Source organism: Mercenaria mercenaria, unplaced genomic scaffold, assembly GCF_021730395.1.
Source record: "Mercenaria mercenaria strain notata unplaced genomic scaffold, MADL_Memer_1 contig_1927, whole genome shotgun sequence".
Lineage (NCBI taxonomy): Eukaryota > Metazoa > Mollusca > Bivalvia > Venerida > Veneridae > Mercenaria > Mercenaria mercenaria.
Genome location: NW_026459946.1, coordinates 8,397 through 31,846, shown reverse-complemented (window position 1 = coordinate 31,846; position 23,450 = coordinate 8,397). Strand labels below are relative to the sequence as shown.

The window sequence follows — 23,450 nt, the reverse complement described above, 5'->3', positions numbered from 1 at the left end:
TAATTATGTTGTTTAAATTTTTCTGAAAAGTTTTGATATAATTTCTATGTATCTTCTCTTGCATATTGTGAAATAATTTTTGTTTGCGCAGAACGAATTTTCGCGTATTTCGCGCTAGGAACGATGCGCGAATTTAAGTCCGCGCTATTATTTAACCATTATAGAATATAGTTATCCGAATTGATTTCTTGTCCGAAATCTAGGTATGTTATGATATCCGTGTATTTCAAATTTTCTCAGACCGTCACAGTAAATCGGATTTTAATCAAAGTTTGTCTTGAGAGGAATTTATTTGTTTCAACCAAAATGAATAATGAAATCTGATTTAATTATTTATATTAATTGGCTAATTAGTTACTCTTTACGGACGCTTCAGTTACTTACGATAGTTTTAAATCGATGTCATCGTCTTGCAAATGTTACGAAATATTTATCATTTAATCCTTGACAAAAAGTATTTCAATTCATATGTGTATAAATTCATTCGTCGTCAACAAAGTTCAAGTTAGTCACACTGCGTTACTGAATGTAACGATGCACTTTTGTAATTATTCTTACTTACCATTGTTGTTTAAGGGTAATTGGACAAACGCCATTTATAGTAAGACTTGAAACCCCTTTTATCTTAATCGATCCTTTGATACTATTTCACACTTAACCTAACCATAGTGTCAATTGGCGACAATTGTCGGTCATATTTTTTTTTTATTTTTGTTATCAAGGTCATAAACGGCCACTTGACAATAATGTCAGTTAAAAACAATTTTCAGTTCGACTGTCACATATGTATCAAGGTAATAAAGAGGCCGATTTTATTGACAGGCGGTACATTGTAGTGACATGTGCGTTGCTGGCGATTTCTGAAATAAGAAAAAAATTAAAAATCTTATACTGAAAAAAACACGAATTTAAGACAGCGCGAGACTGTCTCTTTATGCCGTTGGCGCGAAATTTCATGCCAGCGAATTTAAATGATTTCACATATGATCCTACCTATCAAGTCATAGATAAATGTTTAATCCCGTTCATAGTTGAATTATCGTGCAAAGAACTTATCTGATTCTGAAATAGTTATCAAATACATTATGTCTGAAATCATTCGTCCTCCACCTCCGATTAATGTGGGGATGTTGGGAGTTACTTGCGGAGAACAGATTTTAACACTGGTTAGGTAATCTGCACCCCCCCCCCCCCCCCCCCCCCCCCCCCCCCGTTACATAACTGAAATACTGTTGAAAAACTGCATTAAACCTAAAGCAAACAAAGGAATATGAAGTATCACAAAAGATAAAACCATATTTGATTAGGTGTAATTAATAATAGCTAGTGAATATCAATATGTTTGCATGTGTATTATCGATATAGACAACTATGTATCCAAGGACTTAAAACGCCTTATATATACATGCAAACAAAATCGTCGTAATATATATCTTAACGATATATGCATAATGATCCTTAGTTTCCATTTTTTTATATTTACATTCACTCTGTCTTACTATGCATTTCATTCACACGACTTCTAAACCCTATCTCCGCCACTAAAAAAGTGGTGATAAAGAAAAGAGTTATCGACATCTTCGTGGTGCATTATGGTGAAATAGGATGTAACATGAAATCAATATATATTATGTTCATATCAAAAAATGTGACAGTATCATTATAAACAAAGGCATTATGAGCTTTTAAGTGGTCAACTACAGAAGCAAACCTCTTACAAATGACAATGATACAATATTTTGCATGAAGTGTAGGTCGCTGTTCTAAAAATAACAATAAGCACGAAGTTTATGTGTCCGATATTTATCTAGGTGTCTTTGTAATGAAAATGAGTTAACTGCTTTTTTTTCAGATATTCCTATTGTTGGTTGACTGTAACTTAACATTATATTTTTGTTGATAAAAACTATTTTTTAAAATTTGGAGAAAATAGTGACAACATTTTTCTATAGGTTGACTGTAACTTTACACTATTTTTTGTTGATGAAAACTATTTTTTTAAAATTGGAGAATTTTGTGACAACATTTTTACTGTAGGTTGAAAGTAACTTTACATTATATTTTTGCTGGTGAAAACTAGTTTTTAAAAATTGGAGATTTTAGTGACAACATTTTTACTGTAGGTTGATTGTAATTTACATTATATTTTTGTTGATGAAAACATTTATTTTTATATTGGAGAATTTAGTGACAACATTTTTACTGTAGGTTGACTGTAATTTAACATAATATTTTTGTTAATGAAAACTAGTTTAAAAAATGGAGAAAAATGTAGTGACAATAATTTTACTGTAGGTTGACTTAACTTTACATTATACTTTTGTTGATGAAAATAATTTAAAAAAAAATAGGGAATGTAGTGATATCATTTTTACCATAGGTTGACTGTAATTTTATATTATATCTTTGTTGGTGAAAATTATCTTTACAAAATGGGAGAATGTAGTGACAATATTTTTACTGTAGATTGACATTAATGTCGTTAAAATATCGTGTAAATTGTGGTGTCAAGAGCTGATTCTGACGTTTGTAAATTTTAACATATGTGTATTCCAAGTAAATTTCGATGCATAGACACACTATAGGAACATTATCTCGCATGTAAATGGCCTACATGTGTATGCTACTCACACAGACATACGTAAGTATTAATGAAATCTCCTTTAAAAAAAATACAATAGAATAAAAGCGCTTGCGCATCAGTAATGGCGCTATACAATAGTGGTTGCGCTGTGGCGGACGGTTAGTGTTAGAACGTCTGACTACAAATAAATAGTTTTATTCATGGGAAAGAAGGTATGTTGACCGTAATTATCAGTTGCCTATTTATTTTTATTTTTGTTTTTTTTTTTGTTTTAAAGTTATTTTAGATTTTAGAGAAGCATTTATGTGAATAATTAGTGAACGATCTTTTTTACTCACATAATTAAAACTTATATATTTTACTATATATTCAAGTATCATGCAGACACCATTTATTCATTGCTGATGGGGAATCTCATGCGAAAAAAAACAAAGTGGACCTCTTCTAACAACTTAAAAAATGAACAATATCTTGACAAGCCTTTTTCCTTTGAAAGGATTAAGTAATAAAAGATGTTTCAGAAATATTTGAAAAAAAAGTACAATTTGAGTTTCTTTCATTTCTGAGTCTCGGCAAGGAAAATTCCACATTATGATTTTGCATATATGTTGTTCCTAAACGTCAAAAAATTCTTCAATGCAGATGAAGTTCGGCAGGTTAGATATGTATTACGTTTCGTTTCTCGGAAAAGATGGCCATAGGAAATATTATGAGGGGGGATACTAATATTTCGAGTATGCTTAGCTACGAATTGCTGTTTTTTATGTGTTATGTTTTAAAGAAAATTTGTCGTTTATATGAGAAATAGGGTTGTTTAAATTGTTCAAATCTTAAGCAATGTGGATGTGTTAAATAGTAGCCGCAATAAAAAGGAACAGATTACGCGAACCACGGCGACAGCGCCATCACTTCTGTTTAGGGCCATCACTGATACGTTAGCGCCACCACTTTTAATATAATAATGGCATATTTCTATTTCATTACTTTTAATGTTTGTCTTTGTAAGTATTTTACATATTCAGACCATTTGCATGCGAAATAATGTTCTTATAGTCTTTCTCTGCATCGAAATATAGCTCAAATACAGACAGATATCAAAATGTGTAAATGTGCGAATCAGGAGAAACGCTTTTGACAACACAATCAACATAATATTTGAATGAAAATACAGTCATTCTGTAGTAAAAGTGTTCATACACGGCACTACATTCTCCAATTTTTGAAACAAATTTTATCATTAAAGATATAAGGTAAAATGTAAAAATTTACAAATTGAAACTGGTAATAGCTGCACCACGAAGATAACAACATAAAGACAGTTACCGAGTTAAAAATGTTGTTAAGGATATAGCTTTGCTCATTGACCCTGTTGCTTAATAAACTAGAATTTGTAGCAGTGTTACCAACGTCCCACGCCTAGGGACGTTTTTCACAAAACATATTACAAGCCAATACAACCTATTCTAAGTATCACTAACAATGAACATAAGTCATAACTCTATATCATATAATTCATGAAGACATTATAAGTTTGAAAATGTCTGGACATCTATAATTGGCGAATGCTTTCAAATGCTAATATCTGTACTTTAAAGATTTAATGTGAATCTATTTTAAATAGGTAAGGAAAATAAACAAGAGTGTCAGAATGTCACAATATATGCCCGTCATAGCAAATTTCTTTACACTGGCACCTTTATTTGCATATGGATGTTTTGGCCCAATTATAAAAAATGTTATAATATAAGTTATTTATAGTAACAACAAACGTAATTTAATCCTAAAAATCTATATAATATAGTCCACACAAACACTCCTTACCAGGTAGAGATATGTCAAAATACACCTAAAAATTGGATATAACATGCATGTGGTACCCCAGAAAAATGGTCTCGATTTTTCCCTACGGCCAGAAATAAAAAAGTTACAATATATGCTATTTATAGTAAATACAAATGCATGAGGAAGAAATTCTCTTGACAAAGTCATTCCTGAATTTGATTTTGACCTCTTTGTGTGACCTTCACGTTAAACCCAGGGACCTTGTTCATGCGCATGACAAATCAACTCATTATAGGGAACGTTTGTGTCAAGTAATTTTAAAATCCCTTGATGAATGTTAGAGTTATTGACCATACAAGAAAAAGACATTGTTAACTTTTAACGTCTAAGTGTTACCTTGAACTTAGAGCTAGGAGTCTAGGTCTTGCGACATATCCTCTCATTATGGGGAACATCTGTGTTTGGTAATTTCAAAAGCCTTTGAGTGGTAGAGTTATGCACCGGATACGAAACATATCCTGTTAACTTTTGTCCTCTAAGTGTGAGCTTGTTTCTGGAGCTAGGGGACTGGGTTTTGTGCATGAAACGTCGACTCATTATGTGAAACATTTGTGCCAAGTAATTTCAAAATCCCTCTATGGATGGCAGAGTTATGGACAAGATACCAAGTTTGACGAACGGAAGGACGGAAGAATGGAAGGACGGAAGGACGAAAAGACGCATATTTTTTCTATATCCCCTTTTTTTCTTCGAAAAAGGTGGGGGACAATTACAAAAGCTTCTATATTGTGTATCTCCTAATTTCTACGGATACTCAGGCATTTAACCACAAGAACAGTTACACATACCCATACTTCTATGTGCAGTACTGAATGGGTAAAGCTGTGTTCTTTTGATTTGGCTTTTCCTGGTAGATTTTAGTCCATTTTCTCAAGTTCTAATCTATATTTTTATAGTGGATATGGTGATTACTCTATACTGGGCACTTTGAAGTATATCTATGTTAACTGAATTAAGATGATCAATAAAGTTGGTGAAATTCTTATTTTTTTTCGGATATTTGTTTCATAAAATTGATTAGATTAATCATAACCTGGGTATAGATGTGTCATTTTTTTGTCATCACTAAATACTTATTTCATAATTGTTTTCCTGAAAAATTAAGCTAATATTTAAAAGAAAGGTGGCAACGACGTTTACAATAAATGTTTATGTGCATTATAATAGAAACACAGCTGTAAAATAAATTAAATAACGAAATGACGAAAAACATAACTAACATTGGTTCGGCACACCCATCTAAGAGATTCGCCTATACAGCGAAACAATATCATATGATTAACGTTATGGCACATACAGATCCAAATTTCAAAGTGAAACTTATTCTAAGAAAATGGTTTTGTGTAAAATTGGTTTAAAACATAGTAAACGTACAGCTTGTGCAAAAGATAAAATAATCAAAATTATTTCACAAGCCCACAGAAATTGCAGGATTACTTTTACGACTACTGACCCTAAAACTGCGTATTTGGATTATGTTTTTTTTTAAAGAATGGCTGTGACAGCGTTAAATGATTTTGTAAGTGTATTAAAAAAAATTCTTGTAAACCCAATATAACAAATTCCAGATGCATTGCAAAGAGACCAAGCAAAGGTGTTGCAAATATATATATTTGTTTCCGGAATTTGAATATGATAACAATAGTCAATGTTTTGAGATATATCCCTAATGATAAAACATTAACATTTGAAAAACAATGCCTACCTATACAATCAGGAAATGAAGACAATGGATACCATTCGCCACTATCTTGACAGACTAATCTCCCATGGAACGCTACGCCAACAGTTGGAATATCGTAACCTTCCTTACACAACATGACATGAAGTGGCCTGGCATTTACCGAGTCAGTTATAAAGGCTCCATTTTCTGGAGGATCTAATGGTGGACAAGTTACCACTGAAATATAAAAATCAAAAATACTTTGGTAATAATTTAAGTCCTAAATTTAATATAGACAATTTATTATGTCACTTGACCATTGTCAAGTTTCAATGTTGTAAAAGAACCCCTTCGGTAGGTATTCATTTAGATCTACCGACTTTATGAAGGTACCTGTTATTGCTTCATTACACAAAATGTTAACAAAGCGTTGTCCAAACCAACAGAGTGGAAAGTAAAGTGATTTGTAGTTAGTACCATTAACCACTCCGAGCAAACAGGACTAATTACAAATTACGTATAATTATTAAAAAATAGATCAATATTTGTTTACACCTCATGTATTTTGTTTGTTAACAGTAAAGAATTTTATCAGACTGCACGGATGTGCATGCTGATCATGATCTACATTGGTCGCAAAGGCAGAATCAATCCTGTCCAGCATGATAAAGGTTAAGTAAAGGTCCGTTAATTCCATTAATTATTGACCTGTATAAATTGCATACTTATGTCAATTTTCTGCTAAAGCGGGTGCTAGTAGGCGTGGGGAGTGTTGTACAAACAGGAGTCTGGTTTTAAATTGTTTGGATGCGACCTGTGTTTGCAAATGTTTTTTTTTTATAGATTATGTTTGCAATAATCTTACATAGTATACATACTTATTGATATTTAAAATCTGTCCCATTGTACAATAGAAAAACTGTTAAGAAGTCATCTTCTTTACACCTTCGTTTTGTTTTTTATCATTTCCGTATGTTTTTCCAACGGCGGCGTAAGTGTGTATGCATGGATATCTTTATATTTCTTGAAGACAAGTAATTGTTTGGACAGTCTATGTTTGTTTTCTTATAAGAATGACTTGATCTTTTTGATAACATTTTACATAAGCACCTTCACACGATGGTTGCACATCGGAATCCCAAACCCATACACCTTTGTCAGTTGTTGCGTTTCGTTCACATGATATACGATCTGAGCCATTTAGTGGAATATTTAATTCACATCTAAGGTCACAATAAACACCATCATAGTATCTTGCAGTGTCGCTGCAGTTGTAATTAATAAACCGAGGTTTGTCCAGTGCATCCGTGGGGCCAGCAAAACACCTTACAACTGAAAATGTATTCAAAATGACACAGAACAAAGACAGAAATATCAAAAACCAATCTTTATATTTTATATTACTATTCTAATAATGTATATCTTCTAACATAATTTATGAAACGATAACCAAACGCCTCAACAGACAAGTTCTTATTTACTGTACCATACATGGGCTAAGATCATAATACATTTGAACTGGTACACCATAGAAGATTGAATATATACATGTATAAGTATGGGCCAGTATATGAAATATCAGTAAGATGCACCAAAGATAGTCCTTAAAAATATAAAAAATGTCTTCCTAATCTGGTAGGATTGTCTGAGAAGGGGCGACTGTAGTAAAAATGTTGCGCATGCTACTGAACACTACTTAAACGCCTTTACATGTTACTTAATGTTACATCTTGTTACTTGATGTTATTCTTGTAACAAATGCAAATTGTGTCACCAAATTGGGCCAATCTTATGTCCTATCTCAATTTAAAGAGATAGGGCATAAGATTGGCCCAATTTGGTGATTTCGCCAACGTATCTGCCCGTTCTAAGAGGTACGATACAACATGTAAATTCACATAACACTAACATCAATAGACCAGCTATTAGGCCATTTATTTCTGCCAATATTATAGTATAATTAAGCACACGTCTGGTTCTTTTTCAAGCCCGTCGTGCAGTCAAACCTGTCTGTTAATCTGTTATTTTTCCAAATACAAGAAATAATAACGTAGTAGTATATATATATTCAGAATAGAGCTATATAACTTTCCATTTCTGTTATTTAATAATAATTTGTATAACAGCATATCTCTGTCTATAAAATTAAACACTTTAACATTTAAATGAAAGCTGAAAAACAGTTTTTATGATACTGTTCAAAGTAAAAGCATTATCTTCACACGATCCATTCGATCTAAAGCCATTCTGTTCGTCAGCTAGTTTTCTGTTGTTTTCTAGACATTGTGTAACTTTTTTTTTATTAATAAACTTTACAGTTTGCTCATACATGCCCGTAAACTAATACCTCTATAGTTTAACGGAACGAGTTTACCTGCGTTTTGATCTTTCAAAATGGGAAAATAATTGATTTGCTCCAAAAGGAATGAATTACGCTCGTTTTGAATACTAACTGAAAAAGTTGTTGCTATGACTGGAGGGTAGTTTAACACATTGTACGGTATTTTGTCTACTCTACAAGCTGGGAGGGTAGTTTAACACATCGTACGGTATTTTGTCCACTCTACAAGCTGGCCCTGATGTTGCGTTCATTACAATAACTGATATGTCTTCCAATTTGATATACAAGTCAAATGGTTTATCGCGGCCAGAAATTTGTACAAACCGGACAGAAGCTGCGAAATTGTCATTTGTGCAGGAAAGAAGTGTTTACCATAATGTCCAGTACTGGACAGGTATAGTGACCATGCACGGACACAGCCAATTTTCTCAGAGGGGGTCCGATCCCCTGCCCCCCCCCCCCCCCCCACTGGAAATTTTGAAATTTAGCACTTCATTTTTTGCATTCTGGGGCAGTTTTATGGACTAACCTGTTAAATTTGGGAAAAATGATAAAATCAAGCTTTCTTGAAGGTAAAATTCTTAGTTTCTTTTAGATAAATAATATGAATTATGTCGGGGTCGTATGTAGCAGCAGCCGCATATACTTCACATGCAGTCCTAATGTTGCCTTTTTCGAAAAACATTTTCTTTCCTTCTTGTCTTCTTTCCTTTTTTAAAGATTTTCCAGAGGGGGTCCGGACCCCCGGTCCCCCCCCCCCCCTCTGGATCCGCGCATGGTGACATAGCACGCTTTCTGTTTATGCAGGTAAACTTGTGTTTGGTTAAATTTCAACAGAGCACAATTGTCTGAACAGTGTACAAACTCATTACTATTTTTTTCAGGCAAGGGTGGAAAAAAGTGGTAGAAAATGAAAGCAGTAACATTTTTATTAAAAAAAATAAACAATGAGACAAATATTTCCAACATCTTTGGACGGTTCAAAAATCCCATGTTAAACATACGATAAAGCCCGAAACGCGTGAATATGTTCCAAATGTAAATCGGGTGAAGTAAGCGCTCTATGTATGCGTTTATATTGATTAAACTGGGCGAGTTTACTTAATACTTATTACTTGAGGATGAAAAAAGCGTGTTTTTTAAATGTTGCTCTTAAACAAGGGTGGCGGTTGAACTACTAAAAGTACAACAACAGTTAATTCACAACAAATCGTACGGTATGTTTTATAATCAGTAGAAGGTAGTCGTATTTACGCTTATGAGATCTGTTTCACCCACAAGTAAAGAATTCACAGGTCCATCATGAAATATTTTCCCCAGCACGTATATACTTGTCCTATTCAAAATGATCGCGGCCTCATCGGCCGCGATCAATAAAATGTGTTTCCTGTAAAATAATGAACATTGGTGTGTTTTAGAAGTGTTGGGGTAAACTTATTTATAAGTATAACATATCATAATACAATACCGCTTGAAAATTAGTAGGGAGAAATAAACGAATAAGAAACGACGTGTAGATCTTAGCTGGGAAAACCGAGGTTTTCAAGGAAAAAAAATACCATTAGAATAGCATTATTTCAACGAGTTTGTACATTGGGAGTTTGTACAATTTAGGAAGACCTACACTTTTCTAACGTTATTTGTCAGTAGACACACAAAGTGCTCTACTTTACGTCTAGGGTGACTTCTTACAAGTAACTTGTTGAGTTCATGACTGATGTATAATCAGCACAACTGGCAACAGAAAGAAAATGCCATTATAATGCATGTTATAGATACTATGTTAACCAGGATCATGAACGGAAAAATATACTATTAAATATTTCAATCGCGCATTTTTCACCAAAAACGTGTACTATGCATATTGAACAATTGGTAATTTATCTTCCTTCATTATATAATCTAATCTAATAACAAATGGCAAGTTGATAATATTTTCAACATACACAAATGCAGAAGTATAGAGGAAGGTTGTTGTTTAACATTCAAATTTTCTATGGAATATTATGCGAGCTTTATCTCACTATATTGCCAAAAGAATATCACATTATAGAATATAAATTTTCTAGGGTGAGCTTAGGTTAGGGAAACAATCCCATCTGCGGGTATTGCTTCAACATTTGAAGAGAATAATCGAAAAGCTGATCTTGATTTGTATTCAGAAACGCATTAGTCTGAGAGACAAACTCTATTGCTTTACTGCTACATATATAATGAGCCGTGCCATGGGAAAACCAACATAGTGGGTGTGCGACCAGCATGGATCCAGACCAGCCTGCGCATCCGCGCAGTCTGGTCAGGCTCCATGCTGTTCGCTTTTAAAGCCTATTGGAATTGGAGAAACTATTAGCGAACAGCATGGATCCTGACCAGACTGCGCGGATGCGCAGGCTGGTCTGGATCCATGCTGGTCGCATACCCACTATGTTGGTTTTCTCATGGCACGGCTCATATATGTATTATTTGAAATACGAGAGTACCTTTGACTTCCAAAGTGATGGTACATTTCGACAACGCTGGCAATGTATTCCCTTCGTCATCAGAAGCTTCATAGGTAACATAGTGATCACCTTCCGGTAGTATATCTCCTTGGGAAATATTCGATAGTTTTCTTATGACTGGATCTGGATCTACATTGTCTGTAGCCGACGGCTCTTCCCAGGTAACAGATGTTGTGAAACCACCCCGATCAGCATAAAATATTTGAGGCGACAAACAAGCTACTTTTGGAGGCTCATTATCTGGGTCAAAATAGATACGATTATGCAAGCAGACATATGCTATTATTATATGCAAAGCAAAATGTATAAAAAAATAACACATTTCCAATTACCGTTACCTTTATAAATTCACAGTTTCTAATTTGTTAATTAGAGCTGAACCTCGCTGGGGTGTAGACAATGTGAGAAAGCCACGCTACCGTATACCCAACTACCCACCCGTGTCTTAAAACATGCAATGAGGAGCACCTCTTGTTTTACGATTCCATCAATAGCTCAATAGCCGCCATCTGATCTATAAATGTGTCGGTATGACGTTAAACACAACTTAAAAGAACAATACGACAAACGTTGAGACCTATGCTGCATATAATTACTTACACTACATACCTGTACAAGCAACGCTAGTGACCACAACTGACCATGTCTTATCTGCTTGACATTCCATTCTTTTAGGGCTATTCAAACTCAATGAAAACCCACTGTTGCATTCAAAAGAGCAATCGCTTTCGAAACGATACGACTCGTCGTCACATGCAACTTTTCCATTTGTTATGTTGAATGGTGGTTGACAAACAATTTCTTTAAAAAATAAAGCAGTAAATTGAAAATTTCCTGATGAAAAACTAAGAAATACAAATAAAATGTAATACATGTTCTCACTTCTGTGAAACATAGTTTCTGTATTTTCACTGGTTTCCTGAGCTATATTAGTACTATCGTGACTACTGATTCTGATAACATATGAAAGAAAAGTGAAACAAACCATTTCTGTGACATATAAAAGATAAAATTCTACAATATGGTGGTTTAGTCTGGTATGTGTGCGGGCATGCCGCATTCTGGAGTTTCTGCATACCATGGAATATTAGTTACTACCAGATTTATCCATGCGTAAACTTAGGTAAAAATCTTCTGCAACTTTCGAAAAATACGTCCCACAATGGAAGCTATGTCATGCAAATCAGGCTATTGGCAATACTTTTTTTTATAACACCTTTTTAACTTTTCACTTTTTCGTTGATATAAACGTTTTGGTGTATACTGTACAAAGAAATTCTATCTACAGAAGCTGTAAAAGAGAAAAAGGCGATTCTGTTCTCATTCATATTACATGCACTAAACTTACAATATCTCCCAAAAATATAAGACGCATATACCTTAAGGAGGAATCAAGATAAGGGTACCTCCATTTTTTTTTCAAAACAATGTTTAAATATATCTTTAGCATCACAAGTACTTACATTTGTAATATATTCACTTTGTATACTGTTGTTTAACTTGAAAAACGTAATAAATATTTCATAGAATATAAACAAATCAGTTCAGTATACATTTGGCCGGACGCAATGAGATGATATATCGTCATTTGTTCTTATTACACTCTATCTGCGTCCAAACTAATATTGGCGTCTCTACTAAGGAAATGTTAGTGCCTTAATAAAACCGAATTATCTGCAATACTTTTGAATAGGGAAAGGTGTTTTGCAATGTTTTTATGTAAATATATGCCACAGGTAAATACCTTTATATTCAAAATCAGAAAACTACCAAATACCAGGAAACATAATATAAAAACATAAAAAATAGCTCATTTCGTATTTGCATACATTTTGAATTTAAACATTTAACTCAGTGGGATAAAGCTGATGTAACTGTAGTCATTTGTATTTCATGACAAGATAGATAATCATATGAATTTACTTTCCAAATTTATCAAAGCAATTTCGTTCCCTTGACGGTAGATATACTCTTCAGACGGGAGTAAAACTTTAACCGAACGAAATATAATTCAATATTTCCTAGTTTTCGGTTTTAACCAATATCAAAAACCTGTATTGAAATTAAAAAAAAAAATATATGAAATCATTTATTGATGATTCTAACACGATCCGCAGCAACTGCTTTTTACACATATAGTGAAATCGCCTATACATGAATCTACGATAAAATATGGGTGGCTGTTACATTTCACCCCCTGTCATTGTAACCTAAGGGATTCTATTTCTGTTCCATTACATACGAATTATTTCAGGGCCAAACGGTTGAAAACAACATTTCAAAAACATAATTATGATAAAAAGTCATACTGACTTATATGTAGGACCGTAAAACACGTTTTGATCTCTACGAGCGAATTCAATTACATGTAGCTCAATTATGATTCATCGGTGACGTCATAAATGTATGACATAAAGTATGACGTCATAATGATGTAACGTCATATAAAAGTTAAGCTTGTAATCAACTAACCTATTTTAATTATTCTGTTCATAAATAATTTGCAAGCTGTTAGATAACTAGATTATAAATACTTCTCAAAATTTTAATAAAAATGGAACATATATCTATACGTTCCAGTGGCTATACAACACTTTCTAACCATGGGGGTAAATTGTAACTGCATATGATACGGATGACGCATTACGCTGAAAATGTAGTACTGTAGAATGCGAATTATTTGCTTTGTTAGAATCGAAATAATAAATATATATTTCTTAAATATAAATACGCAAGTACAACATTTGTTGATAAAACAGCAATTAAAAAAAAATCAACAATAGCTCAATTCATAGTTTTCTCGGTCCTGTTTGATATACGTCAGATGTTCGTTATACAGTTCATTTATAGCGAACTAACTATGTTCGCTATATAAATAAAGCGTACCTCGGATATAACAAACACTTCCATGTGGCCCCGATGAGTGCCGTACAGCCGAGTTTTACTTAACACTTCATTTATTATACTTGATACAAAATTTGGATGAAGACCCAGCTTAATATATTTAAACATCTTCAAGATGTCCTTTGAGATTATCTAAGCTTTAAAATGAAGATAAATTAACGAATAAATGTTATTAGGGTCACTGCACGAACGACTTTCCTTGTTATACCAAAACAAGCAATGTAAGTTAGTTGTTCAGCCATATGTGTCACGCCACGACATTTTGGGGCTTGTTGAGTTTTGACGTCATTTGCGAGAACGTGATGAAAACATGACGTGCTGAATTAATTGGCGCTAATCGATGACAATGTTCATTTTTTAAATCTTATGCTCGTAATGATGCCGTTTACATGCTCGAGACAGTACCTTATTATTTCTTCTTTCAGTCTTTGACAGACACCGATACAATTCCCGTTATTATTTAAGTAAAAAAAGTCAGCAACTATTTAACATGAAAAATCGATAATTCTGGCCCTGCTTATTGCTTGATAGTTCCCCTTATCCGCTGTATACAACTTTCACAAAAGAATAATTACACGCTTGACACCGTTGTCATGGATTCCGGAAGCTGTAATGTTTACTTAAAGATGTAAAGTTGTTTATCCAAAATATCTAAGATGAGTCAGTTAAGTACGTGCTCTATACGGTCTTCGATACCAGAAAGCTTGGTTGTCGACCAAGATGTAGAATTTATTTGTGAACTTGAGCAAGTCAATGATTTATACTTTTCAAATGTTCAGTCTTCGGACGAACCACAATTTGGAGAAAATGTTGTTTTTGATGACAGTGATGAAGAGAATTATGATTCTGACTTGAATGATAGTAGTGATATTGAGTTACCGGAAGTGGATATTTGTGAACGTGATATTGACATTAAGGAAAATAATGCAGTTAGTGAGTTTCAGGGAAAAGGCTGTGGATGTCATAAAATTCATGGAAAACCTTGTAGTCAGGTAATTAACATTGATCAGGCTATTGAATATAGAATGCAGTGTAAGGAAATGACACCTGATGAACTTGATTTAACAGTTAAAGTGCAGCTGTCTGCCCACAGGAGAGATCTTACTCACTGGTCATCTGCTAGGAACAAGAAACAGCAACTAAAGGACAGAGAAAGGGTATCACAAGAATATTTTGTGTTTGGTGTAAAAGTGTGCAGAGAAACCTTCATGTTTTGTCATGGTATAAGTAAGAATAAGCTGGCAAACATAGCTTCCTCACTTGATAAAAATGGACTTAAACCTAGGACTCATGGAAATACAGGTAAAATGCCCAAGCATGCTTTGTCAATGACTGACATTGAACAGATTGTAAGTTTTTTGTCCAGCTATGCAAATGCTAATGGTTTGCCATTACCAGGTAGATTGCCAAATTACAGACAGCAAAGTGTTATACTGTTACCATCTGATCAGAGTAAAGCTGACATACATGCTCTTTATAATGAAGCAGCTCAGCAAAATAGTTTCAGGGCAGTCAGCCTATCTGAATTCAAGAAAATATGGTTGCAACAATGTCCGCACATAGTTATTTGTAAACCAGCTACAGATCTTTGTGCTAAATGCCAAAAATATGCACATGAAATCTCTAACAGTGGAAACTTAAATGAGGAAGACAAAGAAAAACTTTTAGAGAATTACAGAACACACCTGAGTAAAGCAAAATGTCAGAGAGATTACTACAGGGAAAAATGTGAGGCTGCTAAATTGAGATATTCAGTGATGACTCCAGAACAGAAACTGAGAGGTTTGTTTATTTATAATTTAATTAGATCTTTTATTCAATTAAAAAATTTAAAAAAATCAAACTTATCATGTTGACTTTTGATTAAGACATGTACAGTAATGAGATCACCAATCTTTCTAAATATCCTCTTTGTTTTGTGATTTGCAACAAAACTGAGAAAAATTACAGAAAACTAGCTAGAAAATTGGCTTTTCAGTAAATTAATTGTAAAACAGTGTGCCATGGTTTGTATACTATTGATTTATAAGTAGAAAATTATATAATAAATTGTAAATACAACCAAGTTTTATACCACAAATTTCCTGCAATGATGTTCACATTTTGTACACCAATGTGTAAAAGTGTAGGACATTGGTGTACAAAATTTAAAAAGTGTATGCAGGTAATTGATGTAAAAACCCAGGCATGTAATAGTGTGCCCCTCAAACTACCTTTAGGCTTTATATCTTTAAGAAACATTATAACAATGGAATCTAGGCTTGTAACTAGTCAGTACTACCATATTTTTTTTCCAATTCATGCACATGCTACATGAATTACTTCAATTTCTTGTACAATATAATATACAATACATGTAACAAGTGAAGATGAATATAAATATAGGTAAATTTGATTCAATTTTAATATATATGTTTTATTAATAAAGGTCAGCCACCATGTTCATTGCCTGGAACACAGCAATACTCATTTGACTTTGCCCAGCAGCTATTTTATCCACACCATGCACAACAAGTTGGACCTTTGTATTTCAAAACTCCCAGGAAGTGCCAGTGCTTTGGAGTGTGCTCAGAAGGAGCAGGTAATTCATAATATTATTTGCTCATATCACACTGGTGATTAATGTGTACTCTCTCTAGATTTCCATGTTACACAATTAATCACATGACATACATAAAATTTATGTATGATTCTAGATATCAGAGATATATATTGTCATTCTGTAAAGTATACAAGATTGTAAGTAACATTCACCTAGTATCATATTATAACATGAATGGCACAGTTATATTATGACCAAGTAGTATAATATTACTATGTTATTATGAAGCTTTACTTGTCATTGTCTTCAAGTTTTTGGCATACTTTACACCAGGTACACAGGTATTCTATCTCATTGATGAAGCAGACTGCACTGGTAAAGGAGCTAACTGTGTGACCAGCTTACTGCACCATCATTTTCAGCACCATGGGTTTGGAGAGGAGCATGTGCAGTTGCAAATGGACAATTGTTCTGGACAAAACAAAAACAACACTGTATTGTGGTATGCAACTTTATTCATTGTTCATACATAAGACTAATAACTCAGCTAGGGACTAAAAAGTTCTCCTATTTGGGAAGTGATTAATTTTAGAATATACATTTTATCAGGGTAGACAGTGGACACAGATTTCATCATAGAATAATTGATCTTGTCATATCTGAGATGTTTTAATTTTTCCTTTACCATATATTCTGAAAATAAAGAAATGTACTATGCTGGCATATTTATGTTATTTTCAAAATTACATTTCATTTAGGTATGGGCTATGGAGAACTATGACTGGGCTTCACAAGACTGTTGAGTTCTCACTCATGGAAGTTGGCCATACAAAGTTTAGTCCAGATTGGCACTTTGGAGTATTCAAGTCTAAATGGCGACACTGTACAGTTGAGACCCTAGACCAGATTGTTACATGTGTTCTTCTGTCTTCAAAAAACAGGCACAATATACCTCAGCTTGCAAATGACAGTGAGAGACCAGTGTTGTTTTATGACTGGTCTGTATATCTTGGTCAGTTTTTCAAATGCATTCCTTCTCTGAAAAAGTACCATCACTTCAGCATGACAAGTGAAAAGCCTGGTGTAGTATTGGTTAAGGAATATGCAGGTGACAATGGACAGGAAATTAATGTCTTTAAGAAAAATCCTCCAGTCCCAAGTGATAGTCAGTTACCTTCTGTAATTGTGCCTAAAGGTTTAGATCCATCTAGGCAGTGGTATCTGTTTAATGAAATTAGGCAGTATTGTCTTAAAGAAAAAAGCTCATGCCCTAAGCCATTGGTTCCAAAACCTGAAGCTATAACTGTTAAGAGTGATAGTGAAAAAAGGAAGAAGAAGTGTTCATACAAACAGTAAGCCAGATCAAGAGTTTGTCTTGCCTCTGTACAAAAGACTGAGAGATTTGGATTCTGACTTACTATTACAATGAACATCAAGATACTCCTTTGATGTCAATATTCCTTATGTCAGAATCAACTGGTGACTTTAACAGTATTTTATAAACATGTGTTCAGCAAAATTGATTTCAGAGACACATTTAATAAAATAAATATTGAAAGGAACATGTCATGTATATACTTCACTAGTGCTTTTAATTGTTATTTCCTAGTTATTTGAAATACATTCTCAGTTGTACTTTACTACAGATATTCCTTTTTGTCATGTTTCATACAGCATTTGTGAAACTACTGTGATGCATATGGCACTGAAATTGAAACCCATACTTGAAATCACATACTGGAAACTATTAAATTACAAAAATGATATTCTGATCATTGCATAAATAGACTATGGTAAAGTAATTGAATACATGTGTATCATACACAGTGTATGTATTATTTAATTCTACATACTGCTTAACTACTGACAACAATGTAAATTTTTATTTATTTTTTAGTATATTATAAGTATTTTTGGACATTATATACAGATCTTAGTGATTTCAAGATTAATGTTCTTAATAAATTTTGATATATATGTTTCAAGTTTGGCTCTGGTTTGTAGTATAGTGTATATACTTTCAATCTTGTACCTCATATAATTGCATTGGCATGATTGCTATGGTAACTGAATTTGACTATTAAAACCTGCCACTCAATTTAAGTGATAAAAATGATAAAAACATGATTTGATAATGATATGAGTGAATTCTAAAGCTATCCTGTTTATTTTTAAGTTGTTATCCTAGTATGTATCACATTTTCATTGTTGCTATGGTAACAAAATTATGTTGAGAATTTTAGACTGGAGATATGTTCATTCTTTAGTGACAAACTATTGCAGGTATGAAATAAACCTATTGAATTCAAGTTATGAAGATCATATTTTTTTGTGTTTTCAATTTTATTTTTCTAGTAATATTAGTTGTACACAAAAAATTACTAACAGATATGCACATGGAAACAAACATCATATGTTTTTAAAAGAGAAGTTACTTCCAATGTTATCTGCCAGTAGGACAAAAGGTATACTTTGTTATTTCTCATGTAATAATAGGTAGAAATATCACAATGTCTACATTTTATGCTGATAGCATAAAAAAAACCTTTAAGCTTATATTTTTATGATTTTAACTCGGTTACCATGGCAACCATTATGTTAATATATATCTGCTAGTTCTAATTATTGAGCGGTTACCTTCCCATACCACTTTGTCATATTATGTACCATTTAAATGGCTAGCACACAAGTACAAGGTGAATAAAATGTGTTGTTTCATTATAGTAATTGGTTTGTTTAAATACTTGCAAGATAACAGAAAACCTGGGAAAAGGTGGTATTGTAAAAATTACCATATTTCTTTAAATATCGCTGAAACAGCTCTAATATTTTTCTTGCATAACAGGGAGACATTGATTACTAAAAAAACATCAAAAACTAAATTTCGACAAAAATCTTCAATAAGCCCCTTTTTCCCATGCCTTGTCACATATATATATCTGCCTTATGACTAATATTTGTAAGAAATATGTATAAATACTCTGACAAACTGGTGTATAGTCCCAGGTTTTATCTTTCAGGCAAGTAGCTGTATCACCATCAGCAACTTCGAATCCATCATAGCATTCCACAACACACTGTGATCCGTAGATATATCCATGTGAACAATCTTGACGTCCGTTCATTGGCTGATCTTTGGTGTCGCATGTTATATCTAGACAAATGATAAAATGAAAACTCATTTTTCTAGGGAAAGCGAAGAATGTATTTTCCGTAAATAAATATTGAATCAGTTGAGACATTTTATACGTGTTGGCAAGAAGAAGAAAAGCTGACAAAGCACAGCCGTATCAGTACAATAGCAGTAGACTGTTACGACCTCTTAAAAGTTAGTCGCTTTAAACCCCGTTTACAGTGACAATCAACAATTTATCTTGTATATATTTGTTTATATATCAATCAGCGATTTGTTGTTGTAACTTAATATAACGGCGCAGCTTACATTTCACTGTAAAATCAAAGCTGCATGTTGCTGTGAGACCATATCCGTCTTTTGCAGTATATATAACTATATACTTTAGTCCGTCCGGACTACCTTTGAATTCATCACCATTGTTGTATGTTTGGGTTTCGCTATAAGATAAATAGATAAATAATATTACCTTTGTGAATTATTCGATATTTTATTTCTAAAAGCTAAATTTAATGATTTCAAATCTTTTTAACCGTACAAATGGGGGTTGGGAATGTGTTGCTTTTTAAGCGCCTTGCTAAAATATTGTTTACGTAAACTAACACTGTTAAGAATTTCTGGAAGCATAGCACGCAAAATTATAGCAGACTTGAATTCACTGATTCTGTTCGTGACAGGTAATGATGCACCAGAACAAGCAAAATCTAATAAAACAAACATAATGAATTGACTAAATGATCCTAGAGAACCAGAAGATATTATCTTTACTGAAATAAAAGATTGCTGTACTGTGACAGTTATTTAATAATCAAATTTATATACCACCATGCTGTTGTTTTAAGTGCATTTGACGAATTAAAATCAAGTAAATATCGTAACGCTATTAAAATATGCATGGGCATTACTAATAGTGAAATAATTAAGTCACGCACAGTTTGCACAAAACTGAAATTAATTGCAAAATAGTTTCATATTGTTACTAAATGAAAATAGAACTACTCTCTATCATTTATACATCATTTTTATCAAATTCTGCTGTATGGCATTATAAACACCTTTGTAATCAGATAAAAGACAATGATAAACTGATTTACTTTAAGCCAGCGAAGACATTTTAGCAATGTACGTTGTTTTATATATTTAATACTTGATGTTAATATGCGATGTAAGCAAATGCCGTTACGCAATAATGTATTGACTGTATTTCTCAAACTTAAACTTAATCTCAGTTTATCAGTAATGATTTTATTTTTGAAAGTATCATTATAACCGATATATAGTTTTGATTCGCCACATATCCGATTCTAATATCAACATGTATTACTTGATTTCTTCTACGTATAATTCGGTCCACAGTTTTAGCTTGATTACCGGGCCATATATGCATGTTCGCTGGGCTAAAGCCAAAACTTGTATCAAATTCTTAATTCAACAGTTTGCCGGTAAAACATTAAAAACGTTTGTACTTACCTAACTACTTCTTCGTCGTCTTCTGCTTTTGGTTCTTCCCACGTTACCTTCACAGACTTTTCCTGACTTAAGGCCGTGTACATCTCTCCGCTTTTGGGACAGTTTTTATACACAGGAGGGTTCCTATACACTTCATCTTTATCTACTTCTGTACATTAATTTGAATTTATAATTACTGAGTCTTTTGACTTTGGAAAGAATAAAATGTCAGAAACTAAAAGATAAAACTGGCAAAAATTCAACATACTGCAATTAACACTTGAAATACAGGCATCTTTCTAGAGTTAAACTTATAGTCTTATGGTCCATTCTATTTCATAATGTAAGTTTTTAAGAACTGAAGTGAAGTTTATCCGTAAGATACAAGAAGCTATAAGCTTAACATTGTAAAGACACAAACTCTCGTCGTTTAATTTTTTCTCGTTTTATTTTCAGCAGAAGATTATACATTAAGTAACAGTTTCATTCCTGTATTCTTTTCTCAATTACATTACTGTCTTTGGCTCTTATCATTTGCAAAATGTATCGGCTTAAATGCATTGATCAGTATACGATAATACAAAAGTAAGTAAAGTTTCTGTCTACAAGTTCATTGTCAAGGAATTTGCTGGGTAATTGTCCGAACACATATGCTTAGAAATACAAAATTATTAGATGTGTTACTTTTTAAAATAACCTGCTCTTAGTTGGTGGTTTCTTTGTGGCATGAAAACATGACAATGACCTTTTTACAACTTTTGTAATTTCTCTTCACATGTGTGTAATCACCATTGTAAAGATCTTCACTCTGGTATTTAAAAGACTCAGATCATTTAAATATTTCAAATATTTTAAATATTCTGACTCACCCTTTTTCCAACATTTACCGGAAGCAGAGCAATAAATTACCACAGTCATAATTATTATAACTATTCCCATAACAATCAAATCAATGAATCGTCTCTGCCTCCTATGGTGATCTACAGATAAAACATGACAAACATGTTACAAATACACGACTTGAATATTGCGAATACCAAGACTTCTACAGATCCATTTCACTGAAAGTTTATACTATAACTATAGATAATAGCATCGTGAGTTTTAATCAATATGATAAGACATATAAGACTAACATTTAAAAGCATGACTTAAGCTACTTAACAGCAATATGAGAGCAAGAGTTGTGAGACTGACTTCTATGTTTATTGGAATTACTCCGCTATTCATATTTAGAATAAGTACTGTTAAAACGTCTGTATATTTTTTAAACTATGAATGTAACAACGTTTTTGTTACAAAGCGATTGTCAACAATCTTATCTTCTAGTGTTAATGCAGGTCTTTATGCAGAGTAATTATTATGGCACTAAAAAACGTAAGGTTTGGTCCAGTTACATGTTTTACCTGTCCCAGTGGATAATTTCCATGATTCTTCGACGCACTTGTATTCATAAGTACGTTCTCCATCGCTTACAAAACACACTTGAGAGCCGTCGTTACCCTTGTCACAGCTTTGTACAAACAAACCAGTCTCACTTTCAAATTTCCTAATGTCGCAAATGTCACTTGATTTGTAGTTCTGGGTAACCTTGAAAAATTATGACGTCAAATTGTATTGAAAGAAAAGCGTATGCATGTTTAAACGGCCAGGACGATAGGTTCAATATCTTGTTCTCCGGAAATGTTATAAAATGTTTTAATATTTTTTTTTGTTTCTCTAGATTAATTTTCCTATTAAAAGTTTAAAATGGTATTAAGTGTGTTATAATAGTTCACTTATAAAAGAGCATTACACATTGACCGATTGACATTACCGTTTTAGCTCACCTGCATTGTTAATGCTTAGCTATTAGCAAATATGGATGGTCCGTCGTTCTGTACTCTTCGTTTTGTGCTTAAAGTTTGTACTTAAACATCTTCCCTGCAACTATTGGTCAAAATTACACCAAACTTGATGAATGTAGGGTTTTGGCATGGATATATTTCCAGTTTGTTAAATGGTCCCGCCTGGACCCTTTTAGGGACTACCATGCCTATAGAAGAAACATTTAAACGGTTCTCTCATTAACCACTGGATCGCAACCGGACTTGGTTTGTAGCATCAGCAAAGCTAAAATAAGACAGCCTTTAAACAACTCCTTCTTATGAACCACTTGATGAATCATCGTCAAACTTGCCTTGTTCCATTTTTACTCGAACCTCCCTCAGGATTTTTAAATGATTCCGCTTGATCCATTTAAGTGGCCATCAGACTTTGAAATAGAAAAGAATGCTTTAAACAACTTTCTTAGATGATATTATATTCACCAGGCTTCTTCAGTTAGCATTCCTGCATGGTACTCTCTAGTTTCGCTTATAAAGGGGACGCCAGAGCTAAAAATAGAAAACCGTTAAACAACTCCTTCTCATGAACAGCTTAATGGATCATCATCAAACTTGGCGTGCTGCATTCTTGCATGAGTCTCTAACGGGGTTTTGAATAATTCTGC

The 23,450-nt window shown here is 33.2% G+C and overlaps 2 protein-coding genes across 3 annotated transcripts in view; one reads left to right on the top strand and one right to left on the bottom strand.

The window, feature by feature from the left end:
* LOC123552952 (sushi, von Willebrand factor type A, EGF and pentraxin domain-containing protein 1-like) overlaps positions 1-23,142 on the bottom strand; it is a 28,929-nt gene extending 5,787 nt beyond the window's left edge. Inside the window, exons 1-10 of one of the 2 annotated variants that reach the window (XM_053532983.1) lie at positions 22,789-23,141; positions 22,366-22,549; positions 21,829-21,939; positions 20,981-21,128; positions 19,820-19,950; positions 19,358-19,531; positions 11,541-11,732; positions 10,911-11,171; positions 7,200-7,421; positions 6,132-6,326 (exon numbers count right to left, since the gene is read on the bottom strand). In XM_053532983.1, the coding sequence (XP_053388958.1) occupies positions 6,132-6,326; positions 7,200-7,421; positions 10,911-11,171; positions 11,541-11,732; positions 19,358-19,531; positions 19,820-19,950; positions 20,981-21,128; positions 21,829-21,939; positions 22,366-22,549; positions 22,789-22,794 (1,624 nt within the window). In that variant the 5' untranslated portion in view covers positions 22,795-23,141. Of the gene's footprint in view, positions 1-6,131; positions 6,327-7,199; positions 7,422-10,910; positions 11,172-11,540; positions 11,733-19,357; positions 19,532-19,819; positions 19,951-20,980; positions 21,129-21,828; positions 21,940-22,365; positions 22,550-22,788 lie in introns of both variants that reach the window. The other variant, XM_053532984.1, reaches the window with a different exon arrangement.
* Positions 14,081-17,915, top strand: LOC123540072 (uncharacterized). Its single transcript, XM_053532985.1, has 4 exons — positions 14,081-15,617; positions 16,264-16,416; positions 16,711-16,879; positions 17,136-17,915. Exons 1-4 carry the CDS (start codon positions 14,492-14,494, stop codon positions 17,731-17,733), a joined length of 2,046 nt encoding a protein of 681 aa, XP_053388960.1. The 5' UTR covers positions 14,081-14,491; the 3' UTR covers positions 17,734-17,915.
* Positions 23,143-23,450: the final 308 nt, after the last annotated feature.